Here is an 18607-nt window from a genome sequence, read left to right as displayed (position 1 = left end):
CATGGAGTCTATAAAATAAATGGTGGGTTCCTGATCCAATACAACCGCTATGACAGAGAATATGTAGGTCTTCTCTGAAGGGGAGGAGGGAGGGGGGGCGGGTTCAGGACTGTGAATTTAATTTGTATGATGATACACATATGAGTTTCAGCTCACTACATTAACTATCAACCACATTCAAAGCCGCTTTGAAGTACACCTCTTCTCACATCATTCTTCAATTTTATTTTAAAAAACAAACCAAAAAAAAGGAATAACATCTGTGCAACTACTGTACAGGTTCGTCTATTTATCTCCCAGCTCTACAGTTTGTTTAGAGTAATCAGTGATGTAATGTACTGTACAGATGCTGGTGCAGACACAGCATCTGCTCATCACTTACCGAATGCAGCTTTTGGTATAAGCCACATGCATTGCAGACGTAGCCTCCATTGGCATTTTTCCTCCACAATGATGTCTTGGTGGTCAGACAGTTTGCACAGAAGACCCCGCTGCCTCTGCGCCGCTGTGGATGGAGAAAGGAAACAACGTCAGAAGGTGAAAGCAACAATAGAGAGAGATGGAGAAACTTGGGTGGGCCAAGAAAATGCAGAGTCATAGGAAAGAGAAGAGATGGGAAATTCAAAATTTTGAATTTTAATCTTCACGTCAGTTGAGAACAGTGAACTGGTGGTGAGGCGAGATGGCAGAGGAAGAAAGAAAACAGATTGGCTTGGTGAAAGAGAGATGACGTGCTCTCATTTATCATGCCTAATGGGAAATCCTATTGAGAACCTTGTTCCCCTCTCCACTGATTTTCTCTGTATAGTACAAGGTTAATAAAAACAGAAAAACACACTCCAGTGAGAGGAGAGTGTGTATGTGTGTAACCGCTGCTTTTTAAATGCATGAGTATGTCTTGGAGAGAACTTGGGCTTTGCCACTAGAGATACAAGATACTGCAGTAATTTTGTCAAGTACTACTCAACATGTGGGAAGAGATGAGTTTCACGTTCACCTTGTAGCAGAATGTGCTTTGGTGTTTATCTGAACTGCAGCAGGTACTTTACAGGCAAGTGTTTGACTTTTACTGTATTAGTCTCACACACACGCAGACAGACACACACACACACACACGCACACACACACACACACTCACTCCTCTGCAGTTCATGGAGCAGTGGTGCATAGAAAAGTAGTGTGTGCGAGGAAGGGTGGGGTGGAGGTGAAAAGGCCAATTGTCGTGGCAACGTGCTCCATCACAGTAATGAGCCAATCACAACGTTTCTCCATCCCATTAAGTCTCTGGCCCCATTCACCACCTTTATGACCCTGAGAGGACAGCATACCTCGTCTTTCTCCTCCATGAGTCTGTCTATTCCCTCTCTATCGGCCTGCCTATCCAACCATTTCTTTTTATTCCATAAGTTTCTATCCCAGCACTGTTCCTGTCTTCATTTTCTCCTCACCTCTCAGTCTTTTCTCCTGTTGCATCCCTCTATGGTTTCCCTTTCTTTCTTTTTTTCACCAATATATAAAAAGTTGGATCTCTTATTGTCTTTTGCGTTACCATGGAGCATGGTTGTGTTAGAGAATGTCTGCATACTGTTTGTGCTTATGGTATGGCTCACTATAATTTACAATGCATTCTCTGTGTGCCATCTTTCCCTCTTGTCTTGCTCTCCCACTGTTTTTCCCTCTTCCCTCCACATTGGACTTTGTGTCCACTGGGACCTTCAGCTTTCAGCGCTGCCTCCTTGTTGTTTTATGTCCATGACAGTGCTGAGAGCTTAGCTTTTTTTCGGGCTCAGAGCACCCGGTGGTAGAAGTTTAAAACATTTAACTTTCCACAAAAGAGTGCTACACTTCAATCAGGCTTTCTGTAGTCTCAGAGCTACAGATGGAGCCACTACCAGTACGTCCGCTGAGCATCTGTTTCATGCTGCCAGCTAAAAATCAGAAGAGCCCAGTGGGCACAGCGCTGTTCAGTTTATTTTGCAATCAAATGTACTGCAAGGATCACAGCACAATTAAAACACTTCACATCATTTCTCCCATGCATGCTCATATACTGCTTGAGTAATGCAGTGCAGGTGTATTTTGAGAATATCATGTTAGTGTTGTGTAGTTGTGCAATGAATGAATAGTCCTGTTGCAGAATTCACCCAAACTCTAAACTTTACAACAATAGTTCATTTGCTGCCTTGTGCACTCATGTAAAGAATGTAGGTCCCTGTAATAGAGGAGAAAAAATAAATAAATAATGTGACCATCAAAATATCAGCAGATCAGGAACTGATTAAACATCTGTACCCGACAGTGTTTAAAGATTAGACATAAAATTCTGTTGCCAATGAAAAGCGGTTTAATGGCTCCTTTGTTTCCTTGCTGTAATTTTAGCCCATAAACAGACATTTACAACGACATTCTTCATACTGTCTGGATCAGGCTGGAAAAATCAAAGTTTAAGATTGTTCAAAGATTTAATACAAAGGAACATAGATGTGTTTATTTATATGGGAAAAACTTTGTCTCTGAGCCTCAGTGTGTGTAGAATAAAACATCCTGTTTCCAAGATGTAATAAACACCTGAGCTAATATTAGATTATTTGTGGTACATGTGTTTTCGTCCATCTGACATCAGACAGCAGAACACTTCCATGACTAAATCCTCACGGTGGCACGTTGAGCTAGAGAATGTGTGTGTTGCACAGACCATACGGTCACCACATGTAGAGAGACAGAGCCAGGTGATTGATTGATGTACACTTCCTGTGTCTCCCTCTGTGTGTGTGTGTGTGTGTGAGTGAGAGTGTGTGTGTCTAGTATTGCAAGCCAAACAGTGCGTCTGTCATCAGAATTCAGTTTCCCTCCGAGCACCCAAATCACTCACATATGGCCCCACAGCTGCCCCTCATCGCATGCACACACACACACACACACACACACACACCCACACGCACACACACACCTGAAAATATTTGCTTCCACTGGCTAATGAAGGCGAGCTAGATTTGGATGAGAGGAGGCAATACAAGATGTGTGTATGTGCGTGTGCATTGGGGGGGAGTCTTGGCTACTCCTAAACTACGCCACAAGGACAGTGTGTGTGTGTGCGCGTACATGTGTGTGAGGTTCAAGTGTCAATTACACAGGAAAGTACAGAAATAGCCCCCACCATCTTCCAAAACACACACGTGCACGCACAAAATTGGCTCATGGCCTCCAACTTCCTTTTCAATCATCAGCTGGTTGGCTTGGCACATGGGTTGCTTACATACTATACATGCGTACATGCACTCACACAAACACACACATTATTTACACCTGGGTTTATATGAGAGTTTGTGCTTTGTGTGTGTGTCTGTGTGCTTGTTGTGTACCTGCAGGATGTGCGTGTGCATCAGAGCATGTTTTCCTGATTGATTACAGTTACCTGGCCTCTCCCACTCACCTCAGCGTGTGGAGGTGGGCTGCTGGTAATTAGAGCTCAGGGTCCTAATGACATCTATTTATCTGCGGCCTATGATACCGTTCAATTAGCACCACCGACAACGCCCTCTGACACACACACACACACACACACACACACACACATGCACACACGCTTACACACAGACCAAGACAGAGACATACACACACAAAAAAACGTTCATTAGTCAGGAAATTAAACTCTTTATTAACTTCCTCCTCATCAAGCCAAATCTGAGCCAACAAATAAACTTTAAAGTTGATGTTTGGACACAAAGTTGAGTTTGTTAAGTAACCAACATAAACACTGTTCTATTACCCCCAGGCTTTACACAGGCCTTACACTCCCAGAGTAGATCTGTTCTCTGCAGCTGATAGTTGTCTGTTTTTCTGTGTAATAAAAGACAGTCATGTGGAATCTTCTTCTTCTTCTCCTAGAGTGTTCAAAAGATTTGATCTCCCGAAGAAAAGATCAGTATAAACAATGAGTGTACTTTAGAATTACAACATTGACAAGTTAACAATATTTGCAGATTTTATCCGCCCCATAATGCCCATGAAAAGGCCGGCAGAAATTAAGTATACAATCTACTCAGTGGCAGGCTGCAAATAAAACAACATTTACTGGTTTAATAACTTTCACAATCAGTTTGGTCAGTGGCTCTGCTCTAATGCACCACAGCTCCAACAGAGAGCCCTTTTGCCCTTGTGGCGGTAAATTTGATGCAAGAACGCATAAAAGGGGCTACACGACCTGACTGTTGTTTATTTGGGAAAATATGCACTTTGAAAATGGGCTGCATTTTATATTACATGTTTCCCTCCCTTCCGTGTTTGTGATCAACTCCAATTCCCTGATTTTAATTTTGTTTCAGACTTTTATGGGGTTACACCGCCATGCCAACTTTCCATTAAATGGGTTTAAGTGATTGCTATCCTTTAAATTCAAACAGAAGTTATGGGCTGTTCTCAGTGACTTTTTCGTGACTCTACTCATAAAATGCACTAATAAATTATAACTCCATTCTGGAGAATCAGATTTTTATTCAACATCAGAACATATGGTGGAACCACACAGTGGCTGAACCGCTCAGCTGTGGCTTTGAGTCTACTCAGAGATTCTCTTGAAGCCATAAATTTACAGATGTTATACAAACTGTTTACACTCACGGTCTTTTAGATCTTTATGGAAGAGCTGGCCTGAACAGATAAGAATCTACTGGCTCAGTTCTGCAGCAATACTGAGTCCCTCAAATTTACTTTCTTTACCCCTGATGTTACAACTGCCATCTGCAACCAATGTACAGTGGCATCCTTAAACTGTTGGTGTAGCTTTACTTGAAATAATTTGATGAGGCAGACTGGATGCCTGCACATGAGCTGCTGTATTTGGAAAGGCTTTACATCCATTTAAAAAATAAAACTCAAGTTTGTGCTCATCACCAAGCATATTAAAATAAGTTGTTGCCAAAGACTTACCTACAAAGACAGAATTTCCAACCAATTTATTTTACCATGAGTGAGAGTACCACCGTTAGTTAAAAAAAAAAAAAAAAAAAGTTTCTGCAGGGATCAAATTTTTCAAATGGTTGAAATTTCATTTTATAGCAAAACACTTTTTTTTTTATTTTGTGCAATGGTGAAAAAAAACTAAACACACAAATATTTCAAACGTAAAGGTGCTGAAAACCCTGGAGTTAGATGTTAGAATAGAGAATGAGAGGGTGAGCTGGAGGGAAGGACAGAATGAAAAAGAGAAGAAAGAAATAGATCGAGGCGCCCTGCGGTCTAAAATAAATTAAAAAAGGGGGCTCTCTAAACAAAGTCTTTCAAAATGAAATTACATTTAATTCACTTAAAGAGCAAGTCAGCCCTGCTTTTAACACACAGATGCATGCACACATACACATGCACACGTACACACATGCATGCATGCACACACACTTGCGCTGATACATGCACTGACTTGCATTAAATCAGCGATTATTTAATCAAGCTAGAAGACAAGCTGGAGGAATTAACTAAATTCCATACTGCCAAGTCCAATATCCTATACACTGGATCAGTCTCCAGCTCTCTCCCTAATGCACACACAGAGACACACATGCACACACACAAACACACACAGAGGAGACGAGGAGACAGACCTGTGCAAACATACTGTATATGGGATGGCTTCAGATAATGATTCACCAAAAGTAATCCTTCCAACATATACACACACACACACACACACACACACACACACACACACACACACACACACACAGTGAAAGGCATCTGGGTCATATCTAACAGAGGACCCCCTCTCCCCCTCCAAAGGTGCCACCAACCATCAACTACTTGTGTGAGTTTGTGTGTGTGTGTGTGTGTGTGTGTAGGTGTGTGTACGTGTTATGCATGCGGCTGCAGCAGTCTATCCGTGTGGTTTTCTCTCAGACTACTGTGTGTGCATTTCAATTGCTTCTCCTAATAGAAAAATTGGGTTTGAGTTGAATGAATTTAAGTTGAAGTGACTCTAAATACATTCTTCTAGTATATTCTTATTCAATCTGTCCTGGAGAAACAAAACAACATAAAACACTCAGAATGATAATAACCAATGTGTAGCACCAAAGCACCAATGGTTAAAAATCTAGTTACAAAGTCAAAGATTGGTAAGGAGAAGTGAGTAGAGATAATGAATTCTCACTTGAATCTGTAAAAAAAAAAAAAAAAATCAAATAATTAATACATTTTTGGTGTGTGATGTGTGGGAGGAAATTAATTAAGAACTGAACCCATTGGCTCTATTTTAAGCAGAGAATAGTCCAGGGTTTTTTCAGTTGGAAAAATGGACACAGTCCAACTGCGATCTGCAATGGAGGTTGCATTTCCTGCTGATTATCTACTCAGACAACATTACCGGTGAGGTGAGGAGAAACTGGTGCAGCAGCAAACTTCTCAAAAGCCCTGCCTCTACTAACTTTGTGAAGGGTGCAAGCAAACGACTAATTATCCCTTCAGGAATCAACAGACATTTAAAAAGAGATAATGATAACATACTTGGCTGTGGTGTGGTGTGGTCTGGTTTGAATCTGCATCCATTAGCCAGCTAGCCTGAATGCAACAGGGTTTACAAGTTTAAAAGAAATGAACATTAATCTAGAAAAAAGAGAGAAAATGTGTGGTTTTATTCTCCTTTTGAGACTGCTTGCACAACTGATAATTGCGAAGTCCTAAAACTAAATCCTGTCAGCGCTCCCCCACAGGAAATATAACAAGTCGCCATTAACCCGTAATCTTTAGCACAAACAATCACACTATCAGCAGAACACACATAAAAAAAACAACAAACCTGCTGTGTTTCTCAGCATGCAGAGCCCTCCTTCTGAATCATCAACAAGCTAACTGAATGTCAAGTCTACAAACAGGTTTGGTAGCATCATATCAACACTTCATCAAAAATATCATACAGATCTCTGTGGCAGGAAAAATGCAACAGCGTGTGAAAACAGATGGGAAAAGCCTGGAAGACAGAATAGAATAAAGAATAGAATAAAACTTTGACTAAAGGGGAAACGGCCAATCCGTGTGCTAACATAACACCTACCACCCTGTCACACTGAGCATGACCTTCAAGCTCAGTGTAAGACTGCTTGGAGCTCCCCTCCACACAGCCTGCAGCTCTGCTCTAACAGTCTGCTCCTGCAGCCCTCACACTCCCAGCTCAATGGTATCAGTGCAGCACATTCAGCAGAGTTCCCCCTCTTTAGAGGCTATGGTGACACAACTTACAGAAAATCAAATTTCAGGGGGAAAAAAAGAAAAGAAAAGCTTGGCGATGATATGAGACTATTTGAAAACAAGGCTGGCGGTTAAGGGGAATCATGCAAAAGGCTCAAAGTATAAAATCCGTCTTCAGACATTAGCTATGCAGTGAGAAGCTGAGGAGCAGGAGGGTTCCTGTGCAGCGTTAAGATGCTGGATTTGTAGTCTTCTACTGCAATAACACTCACAGGAGCACATAGTGTTTGAAGAAAAGCCCACACCTGACAGCATGTATGTAGAGTGACTGAAAAGTTTACAACTATAGATCTCTGGATAGAACACATGAGGTTAGACTGACATTGTTGTAATGTATTAACACCTCATGTTTTTATTTGTTCTGTAGACTAGATACATTACCATATCTATTTATTAATAAAAGACTTATTAATGAAGCTGCAGTTTTCCCTAAATTGACTTTTTTTTGCATAGACAGGAAGTGGTAACAACTACAATTCAGTCACATCCATACATACAGCTGTTGTGTTTTTTCCCAATCCAGTAGTATTGGATCAGTCCAATACAAGTTCAAGCATTGGAATCAGTGTCAAAGAGAAAACATCTCCTCATGTCATCTCATCAGAAAGAGTTAAAAAAAAGTCCTTGAAATCACCAGGTCAGTGAGAACATAGGAGCCACTTCTTGACAAATGAGTCAGTCTCATGTCTGCCAAGAAAAGTCAGCTCAAACACCTCTTTATCCCTTCAGCCTTAGACCTGTACGTGATGGTATAAGCAGCAGGAAGGTGCTGGCCATTGATTGCCATTGATGGCCATGAAGACTGTGATAATGATGACGGAGGTAATTTGACTCATGCTGCTGCTGTGGAAACTCTCTATCAGCACCTTGTATTGGTCGCTGCCAGTTGCTGTGTCTCTTTAGTCTTTCAGTTTTATGCAAGTTGCTTTCAAGAGCTGCTCCAAAACAAATTTCCCACAGGAACAAAATAAAGTTGAAACTGAAACTTGATGAGTGTGTTATGTGCTGGGTTGCGATAGCAGTTCGTACAATGCGAATAAGCTGCATAAATATATAAAAAACAAAAAAAACAATGATAGTCTCTGCACAGCGGAGGGGCTGGGATAAGGTAGCAGAAGACACGACAACCCAGATCCTTTGTTAATAAGATACTACAACACACAAACACACACACACTCAGCTCTGAGGGAGTGAAATGGAAGGTGTCAGCTTTCACAACAGGCTTGTCATTCTGTGTGTGTGTGTGTGTGTGTGTGTGTGTGTGTGTGTGTGTGTGTGTGTGTGTGTGTGTGTGTGTGTGTGTGTGTGTGTGTGTGTGTGTGTGTGTGCATGTGTGTGCAAAAAAAGTGAGGAAAGAGACAGAGTGACAGCTGAGTGTCTAAAGAAAAGCTGCAGAAAACACCGGAACAAGATGACATCATGATACACACACCTGGCACAAAAGGAGAGTGAGGTCAGTATTCCTCCTCCCTTTCCTTTCCCCCTCTTCCTCTTCCTCTTCCTCTCTCTCCCTCTCTCATGTGTGGCCCACTTTGCTTCTGTCAAATTTCTTTCATTCTTTCATCCTTTCACTATCACTCTCTTCCAGGCTCCTTTTCTCACTGGTTTTTTCATCCTGCTGGTTTGTTCAGTGCATACAGTAGCCCCCCCTCCCCAAAACAATGTGTGCGACTTCATGCACAAACACAGACTGGCCCGCACTTGAGCAAAATCCTATTTTCATTGATCTAATTTTGATAAACGATCGTGGGTTGCGTCAAATTCACAGTTATGTGTTCTGGGTAAAAGCCTGATAACCAGTGAACTGTCAGGGGGAGGGGAGCACAGAAGGAGAGAGAGAGATAGAGAGATAGAGAGAGAGGGGGAGAGAGAGTATGTGCAAGAGAAGCACATTAGTAAACAGAGAAAAAAGGAAATCGTTTCACGTTGATCTAATTTTGATAAACAGCCTCAGTTCAAGCAGACTTAGGAGTCCACGGACCTGGAGACTGTAGTTGTGTTTGTACGAGTGTGTGTGGGTTTGTGTGCTTGTGATCTGTACTTGTGTGTGCCTGCTAATGTGTATTTGTGTGTCTCTTTGCTCAGTGTGTGTCTGCATCTGAACTACTCTTATCCAATTCTGCGGGTTTGTGTTTATCAAGCAACTGATTCTATAAAGCTAAAACTTATCATTTTGATAAGATACTATATGATATAGGTTGTGTGTGTGTGTGTGTGTGTGTGTGTGTGTGTGTGTGTGTGTGTGTGTGTGTGTGTGTGTGTTTTCCTCTCCCTGCAATAGAAGCCTTCCTGATTCAACCTTGAAGTTTCTTTGTTCAATGATAGAGTGTGTAATACACTGAAAGCAATGAGGAAAAGAGGCCAAAGCCTCAGCTCCTAGATTGTTTTTCTCAAGTTCATATAATTAACCTGAAACAGAAAACCAATCAGCATTATTCTGGAATGAAACCGTTTGTGTTGTTTACACCTTTTTTCTTTTTTTCCTCCCACCATATAGATTATAACTAAGTGAAAAGGATAGGGAGCTAAAAGAGCTGAGAATTACTCATCTGTGAAACGGGACCTGAGATAAATCTGAGTAGCACCCAGATGATTTTTCTTACAGAGTTTTGAGTTTCACATTTTTCTTTTTTTGCGGGGTGAAATACTCCACAGCTCAACCCCTTTAAGAATCTAATATTCCTACTAATGAAACAATCTGCTCACAATCCAGGGTGAACTATGGTCATAACCTGTAATGATGGGTCAGAAGTAGCTGTTACTTTGGTCGAGACAAACTAAATAGCTTAAGTGATCTACTTCATACCATATCCAAAACAGAATTTAAAGGAATTAAGTTGAATTCCCATTATAATTCTTCAGAAAAAATTGCTTTTCCACTAACTGATAAGTTGTTTGTTTTTATCTTTATGTTAATAAATTTTCTGAACTAAAAAGCTACATGTGCATTTTCTTAGTTAGAAGTTATTTTCCTTATCTAAAATTATATTTCCTTCCATAGAAAACCTTTTTTTATATTTGTGTCTGGAGAGCAGTGACCCACTTCACACTGACCAGTAAAGCACCATGTCACTCTGTGTGTGTGTGTGTGTCTTTATGGGAAGGCCCTGTAGGTTGACATCAACAGACTTTGCTGCAACAAGCACATATGCGCGTGCACACACACACACACACACACACACACACACACACACACACACACGCACACACACGCACACACACACACACACACACACACACACACACACACACACACACACACACACACAGCACATAATCTGGTGTGGAAACCAGGACACTGAAACCTTAACTCACCCCACTGCCCAAAGGAAGGGAGAGAGAGAGAGAGAGAGAGAGAGAGAGAGAGAGAGAGAGAGAGAGAGAGAGAGAGTTTATAATGTGCATCCTTAATACCTGTGGTCTTATCCATCGGCATTAAGTGTCTTATTAACTGTCTTAGACTCTATTTTTATTGTTTATCTGAGAATGGTTCAGTGGGCTGATTCCCACACAGCACAGACCCCAGTGACCCATTCAGGTACAGTCAGGCTAGAAGCTAAATCACTGGTATAGCTGCACAGTCCAACCATCTGTGTGAGGTGTTGAAATCAACACTGCCAGAAAAGTGTGAGCTGAACTGAAACCTGAAACACTGAGCGGTGCCATCTAATTAGAGAAACAGATGCACTTTCATCAACAGGAATGAATCTGAAGATTGTTTGAGGGCTGAGCTACAAAGTACCTAAAGTAGTACCTACTAACCCTAACCCTAACAACTAGAAAACAAAGTAGCCACATGTGAAACACAAAACGTCCTTCTTTTTCTTAATTTTGAGCTGGGAATTGAGTTACCGTAATTAATGAGAGAGAAAACATAGTAGTACTGTACAGACCTCAGACACTGAGAATAATACAACATGAAACCTGCAGAGTCTCCAGTCAACCTACTGCTCATGTTTTTGGACTGTGGGAGGAAATCGAAGAACTTGGAGTAAACCCACACAGGCACAGGGAGAACATGCAACTTCTGGGAGGCAACAGTGCTTCCCACAGTACCACCATCAACACTGACATAAAGCTCCTCATCCATCTACTCTGAAACACAGTGATCTCCACTGTTGTTTGGTAAACATGCCTGTGATCACTAACAACCAGAATAAGACATTACATTAACACCCACTGTTACACAGCTGATTGTTAGACAGCCAACCTGTCTAACAATCAGCTGTGGCTGCTTAAAAGCTAAAAAGGCATGAGCATCTTTCCTCTCTTAACACTGACATAACAACCTGTTTCCCAATTTCTTAAATTTCCCTTTTGGACTGATGGCAACAGCTGTGGAGCTAATTGTTTGATATCGGTTTCATTTAAACAAGGTACGGATGTGCACTAGTACACACAATGGCAATACATCTTAATTGCCGAACGACCTTGGACAGGCAAGATTTGCCTAATTGAGGACAGGAACAGAGAGAGATAAAGGAAACGAGCGACAAAGAGTGAGAAAAGAGGAGAAAACCAAAAGTGGGAAGAGGGAGAAGACGTAAAAATGATTGAGAGGAAAAGAAAGAGGGAAGAAGAGAGGGCATGAGAGGAAGGAGTTTAATCCCAACCATACTGCATAATGGATGGCACTTTAGAGTATTACACCTCTAAACGACCTCACACATACCACACTACACACACACACACACACACACACACACACACACACACACAGCCAAATGACTTTATCTCCCCAATTAGCACTAGTGGGGAAGAGTAAGGAGGGGAGAAGAGGGGGAGGCTGGAGTGATGAGGAGAGGAGGGGGGTGAGAACAGTGAATCGACAAGCAGAGAGGGAAATTTTCTCCACATCACTGCCGTTTTTAATATTTTAAATCCCACAGCAGTGCTGGGAGTGCTGGGTTTTATTTATGTCCTTACACAGCAGAATGAATTATCACAATGTACTTTTACATTCACTGATCACTCCGTCTGCCTCCCTCGCCCAGTTTGTCCACCTGTTCACCCCCCTGGCGACCTGCCTGTCTGTTTCTCTGTGTGCTGTCAATACACATATTGACAAGCGAAGCTCACGCAGAATTTATGGCCGAAGCTAAAAACAGAGGGAGGACAAGCTTGAGGAGCTCAGACCTCACCTCTTCATCGAAGTGGAAGAATTTCTGAGTGATTTTAATTCAACTCGATTCAAGATGCTTTATTGGCAAGAACATCAGCTGAGTAATATGGAATAATATAAGTGTCAGATATAATTCAATTTAATGAGGTGAGGAAGAAAAAGACAAAATAAAATGAATAAAAAACAGATCCAAAAAAACCAATACAAACAAAACTCTCTCAGACTCAGTCAGATGGAAAATTGTGTACTGTTTTCTGCTGTATATATGTGTGTGTGCACGTGTATAAGCACGTGTGTTAGTGTCAGAGGTCATGGTGGTGGGAAATGAGCAACAGTGAGTGGGAAGAGAGGTCAAGGTGAACACGGAGGAGAGAAAGACACACACAAACACACAGCAGGACAACAGAATTGGTGCCGAATTCATTCAGTAATGCTCAGCACGGGTTTGGACCCACACACATACAGTCGCGCACACAGGTACTGAATTATAAGAAGTGAAATTCACTGTTCACTCTTACTAAGCTACTTACACTTTCTTCTGTATATCTGTTTTTAGTAAACATTTAACAACTGAATTGTTAAAAAGAATTGTTCTAAGGATTCATTATTCACAACTAGAGCATAGATTTTTATATAATATATTTAGGGAACCAAGTTACATGGTGTTAAACTAAAAATAGTAACCATTTATATTCCAAAGCCAAGTGAGCAGTTCAGCAACTTCATAGTACACCATCAAATTGAAGCCAAAAGGACAAATGATAAGGCTAGCCAGCTCATTAAGGCCCACTCATCAAAATGCAGAGGCCATATTGGACTCCTAGCAAAACAAATTAACAATGCTTCCACAGCATAATGAGAGCAGAAATAAGCTTTTACTTAAAGGCGAATGTATGAAAATGAGCCCAGTCTTAAAGAAGAACGAATTTAATAATCGAATTTCCACTGAGGGGTTATGCCAAAACAATAACACGTTTTACCTCCTCACTCTGTCTATTCAAATCTCTGTCTCTGCATCCCTGGCCGCCTCCGTCTAACCGACCTCATCTTTGCTCCTTATTCACCCAGTAGTGGCTGCAATTCACACCCAAGAGCACTACTGCCAGTGATAAAGAGAGACTGGAATTAATGAAATACTGTGACCTTTAACCAACATTATTGTGGAAGTGACAGCGATGTAGAATTTCGTTATGCAAGCCTCGATATGACTGTGCACAACAGTCAGCGACCTTTCAGAATATTGTAGAGTGCTGTTGACTGTATGCCGACATTGTCCCTGTGCAGCGTCAATGACGGTGAAGACGGTGTCAGAGCACAGACTGTGGATGTGAAGTGTACATTTCAATGTATAGTTACTGCTTAGGATAAAGCTATATTATTATTAATGGGGAGGGACTGAAAGCTTGTGACGCTACTACACTTGTTACTGAAAAGAGAGAGACTGGAGCTGTGGAAAGTGTCGACAGCCTTGGTGTATGTATAAACAGATAGACACTGAAAAGCATACAGCATGTCTAAGTAGTTTACAATGCTCCCACATGAAAATCTGCTCATTTAAAGTTGGCTTCATATTCTCTATTTACATAAGAGTTTGCCCCGGGCTTGCTCATTGCTCTGAATTCCTATAGAGCAGCTCTCCTGAGCACAGGGGGGGAAACAAACTGCTCACAAGGTTGCGAGGTTATGTGTGAGGTTTAAAGAGATCATTTAGTCACATATTGGAGGAAAAAAATGGCAGCTTTGAATGTCACGAGTGGGAGTTTGAGTTTCATTATAAGTTTATCTGTTGCTTATTTTATCAGTTAAAAGGAATGAATAGCGATTCTACAAATGCATTGCAACCTTGAACCCATGTAGACAATACCCAGAGGGGCTGGGAGTGAGAATTCAAACGTCCAAAACAGTGGGAGTGGACGTTAAACACACTTCAGCCTGCCAAGTGTAAAGTCTTGTCAATTTATGTGTGTTTGTTCGGTGTCACCGTTGAGGCTTCAGTGATACTAAGTGGTGCGACCAGACCAGGGCCCATTTGACATTTTCCACCTAGAAAGACCCTCAGGGTGGAGTTAGAGCCCAACACATCAATATCTGAATTACTCCAGCCCCTTCTCCAGCCTGTCCTCCTTTAATTCCTCTCTCCTGCACTGGGGCCCACACACAAACACGCAGTCAGAGAAAAGACCCACACACACACACATTCTTGGGGTGTTGATGGCCATGCTCTAGCTGTCAAGAGGAACCGAACAGATCAGCTATCCTCCAAGGAGTGTGTGTGCGCGCGCACGTGCACGAGTGCGTGTGTAATCGATGTCTCATCTTTGTTCCATTTGCTCCAGACAGCACCACGTATGATAACCCGCATGTTATCGGAGAAAGAGAGAGAGAAATGGTTGCTTAGGGAATATCACCTGACGGCCTATTTGTTGAGAGATTTTCATATTGTGCTTCACACAGCTCTCCATCCTTGGAGAAAAGTGCTTCAACGCAAAAATGTGTCCTATCTGACTCCAAAAACGAGCTGTCACTTCCTCTGAGGCCTTAATTGGACGTTTTCTTTTTTTCCTTTAAGTGTCTTTTCACACATGGCACACAGCGCCTGCCAAACCCTCACATCTATCAACAGGTTTGAGACCTGGCCTAGAATCAAGCTCTGCTCTGACACCTCCACAGGCAGTGTGCTAAAGCTAGATCTGCAGACCTGGGCTAAATTTAGGCCAGCTGCACTATTAATACTTAGTGTGTCCCTGCAATATGCATTTTTTTTGGTGGATGGCAGTTGTCAGCAAACCCACAGCCCCATCTTCTATCCACTTCCTCATCTCTAATAGTTTTACATGCAAATGCAAATAGATAGGTTGCTAGGATCTCTCTGAAGTGTATGAGAGGATGTCTGCATGCTGCAGTTTGGTTTTAAGTCACTTAAACTTATTCTAAAATGTCATTCATTCAGACAACTCATGCTTTTGAATATTTGACCTGTGCAAATTATAAAGTATGAGTTCACTGAGCATGGTGATGTACTTGAAAATTGCAGATATTACCTACTGTAATTAACTTAAACACCCAACTGGGATAAAATATGCACATTTATTAAATACAATTATCTTTCAAATGCAGGGTTATGTAATGTACATGCTGGCTAAAGTGTACAAGTCAATATCTAGGATTTATCTCAAGTACCGAGAAACACTGGCAGTTTGGATCGTTCTGGGGCGGTGAACAGAAAAAAAAGGCACACTGAGCAAAATTTATTAAATTCAAAAAACCAATAACAAAAATCTTTGAAACGGTGAAGAAACAGTGGTTGAGGAGAACTACAAAGCTGACTTTTTCATTTTCAGCGAGAAATGGAACTGGGTCAGTCAAGGACAAGGATTCTCAATTTTACTCTCTGTCTATCTCTTCTTCTCTACCACCCCTGCAGAAAGCAATCTGTTTGAAAAAGAGAGGAGGAGAGAGGGAGACATGCAGAAAGGGAGAGGGAGAAAAGGAGAGGAAAAACAAGGAGGAAACCAAAGGAAAGAAAGAGGGAGAGAGAGTGAACAAATTACTGCTAGTGAAAAAGATTTTGTACTAACAGCTTGATATTATCCACCATACCCACACACACACACACACACACACACACACACACACACACACACACACACACACACACACACACACACACACACACACACACACACACACACACACACACACACACACACACACACACACACACACACTATCATTCATCCAGATACAGCCTTAGGGTTGACTTATTCTCCTCACACTGCTACACACAACCTCATAATGAGACGCACAGATACAGACACACACACGTACTTGTACACTAAAGACACCTACAGCTAGCAAATATCATGACCTTCAAAGTGATAGTTAGCACCCAGTCATTACTGAGAGAAAGAGATAGAAAGGAAGAGAGAGAGATGGGATGAGACAGAGGGTGATCGAGGTAGGCAGCGGGTTAGAGAGAGGGAGGGGAAGAATATTAAGGATGGAGAGAAACATTCACAGAAAAAAAAGAGAGAGAGAGCTGCAGAGGAGAGGAGTCCACAGCTCAGATTTTCCCTTCCTTTTTTTTAATATTTTACTTTCATCATTTTATCTCCTGCTGCATCTTCCTCTCATCTCTTCGCCGCAAGAAAACAAATAAAAACAATGGAGACACTACTGGTCGGAGTGGAGTAAACAGGAGGGGAGCGGAGGAGAGATACTGATCGTTTCCAACTGAAGCTGTGCCACAGAAATACAACACAGACAGACTGCAGCTGAAATCCAGAGCAGTTGGTCAAGCTCTCTCCCTCTGTGTGCCCATTGCTCATGGTGTCACTGACGGCATTATGCAAAGCAGCATGAACAGGCTGCATCGGTAAAAGGCTTAGGGATTAAAACAAAACCAAAACAAAGAAGATACAGATACTGATGTGTCTGGCATCACATAAACTGATGACACAGCCTTACATCTTACATCACCTGAGCTCCTCTCTTCCTCGCTCTGTAAACACAGCGGGCCCAATTTTGTTTAAAAAAAAAAAAAAAAAAGATATTAGTTTTAGGTATTTGTGCTGGAAGCCACAGCTCGACGCGCCCTCTAGTGGATCAAAGCTTCATTTAGAGATGAAGAGTCACCTCCTCCCACTGCACAAGTTTAAGATCTGACACAGGATGTTGTGCGGGAACATCCCAGACACTGATTCATACAGAAACTTTGATATTATCAAAGTGACTCAAATTGTTTTTTTCTGTGTCCACAACTATGCGACATGTGATCATTAACGATAATAACAACTTTTAAGACAACGCATTCGTGGGGGGGTTTTTCCTGGCAAAGACTTGACAGTATTTCTCTCTGTGTCGGATGATTGACAGTAAGCGGAATAGGGAATTGTGGCAAGAAAGGCAAGAAGAAAAAAAAGAAAGAAAGAAAAAACTGAGCAGAAACTGAAACAAAACCACATTAAAGCTGCATGTGATGGATTATTAGTCATTACAAACTGATTTAATACTGAATCTGAACGTGAGCAGTAAAGACTTGATGTGAAAGTAAGAAAATTAACTGTCATAGCTGTGCTGACGGTGGGCGGATATCAGCATGAGAGATATGAAGATGTGCTGGAAACAAAATCTAGAAATAGTCATTTCTCTTACTGTTTAGCATCCTGTGACTTTTCTTGCAACTGGTTAATTTAGGAATTGCTCTGCTCACGTGGCACGGGGGCGGAGTCATTTGCAGAAAAAAATATTCAATGTGATATTACTGTTGGTGCAAGTGTGCAGTTAAATTTTTTTTTCCATAAATTAATCTACAGGCAACACTACCAAATGATAAATAACTCTTGCTTCCTTGTGAAGGAGAAAGAGAGAACAGCTGGTTTACCTTACTTAGGTAGACATGGACCTATGCATAAATTAGGATTACAATCATCTGATTTCAAATGTACACTCTCTCTCATATTACAATGTTCACATAAAAACGACCGACCACTCCACCACACATGGCACATACTGCATATCCACTCTGAGCAAGAGCCTGGCTACAACAGACACTGACACCAGGCTCTTGATTCCAAATCACTGCCAGCGATCTGAACTCTACCAACACAGATGAGCAAACAGAGCAGGCGCTGGACATCCTGGACACAGATGGAGCAGAGAGTCTGTAAATATATATTGGAACCAATTACACTGCAGAAAACTGACTCGTGTGTTTGCTCATACTGTATGTGCATGTGTGTTAGTTCTGTGTGTGCATAAAGTCTAACTATGAGTGTGTGTGTGTGCGCGTGTGTTTGATACATAGAGTGTGTCCATGTGTTGGCTCTTCGTCAGCTTGGTAATAAAGTGTTAGGACGACGACAGGAAGCAACACACATGCACACACCCACTAACCAACCCACCCCCCCCGCACGCACGCACACACACGATCACATACACACACTCACATACACACATGTAGACTCACACTCAAACACACACACACACACACACACACACACACACACAGTGAGCAACAATGTTATGACAATAACTCTGAGTTTTACAGCCCACTGTAGCTGCACATCTGGATAACATCAGGACACACAGGCACAGATAGAGGCGCGCACACACACAGACACACAAGCAGAGTAAGCGAGAAGTACAGAGATGATGTCGAACAAGAGAGATGGCCAACAGAAAAAGCACACACACACATACACAAATATATACTGCCAAGAAGAAGGCAAAAATCTTGTCCCCCCCCCT

The 18607-nt window shown here is 41.7% G+C and overlaps 1 protein-coding gene across 5 annotated transcripts in view; it reads right to left on the bottom strand.

Moving 5' to 3' along the window:
* Positions 1 to 18607, bottom strand: part of trps1 (trichorhinophalangeal syndrome I) — a 115037-nt gene that overhangs the window by 7117 nt on the left and 89313 nt on the right. For all 5 annotated transcript variants that reach the window (XM_085791503.1, XM_085791504.1, XM_085791500.1 and 2 more), the window contains one exon: positions 383 to 505. In XM_085791503.1, the coding sequence (XP_085647629.1) occupies positions 383 to 505 (123 nt within the window). The remainder of the gene's footprint in view (positions 1 to 382; positions 506 to 18607) is intronic.

This window comes from Trachurus japonicus, chromosome 11 (assembly GCF_045865225.1).
Source record: "Trachurus japonicus isolate A0001 chromosome 11, Traja_1.0".
In the NCBI taxonomy this organism is placed as follows: domain Eukaryota; kingdom Metazoa; phylum Chordata; class Actinopteri; order Carangiformes; family Carangidae; genus Trachurus; species Trachurus japonicus.
Note: the sequence above shows the minus strand (reverse complement) of the source record. Positions and strands in the feature narration are given on the sequence as shown.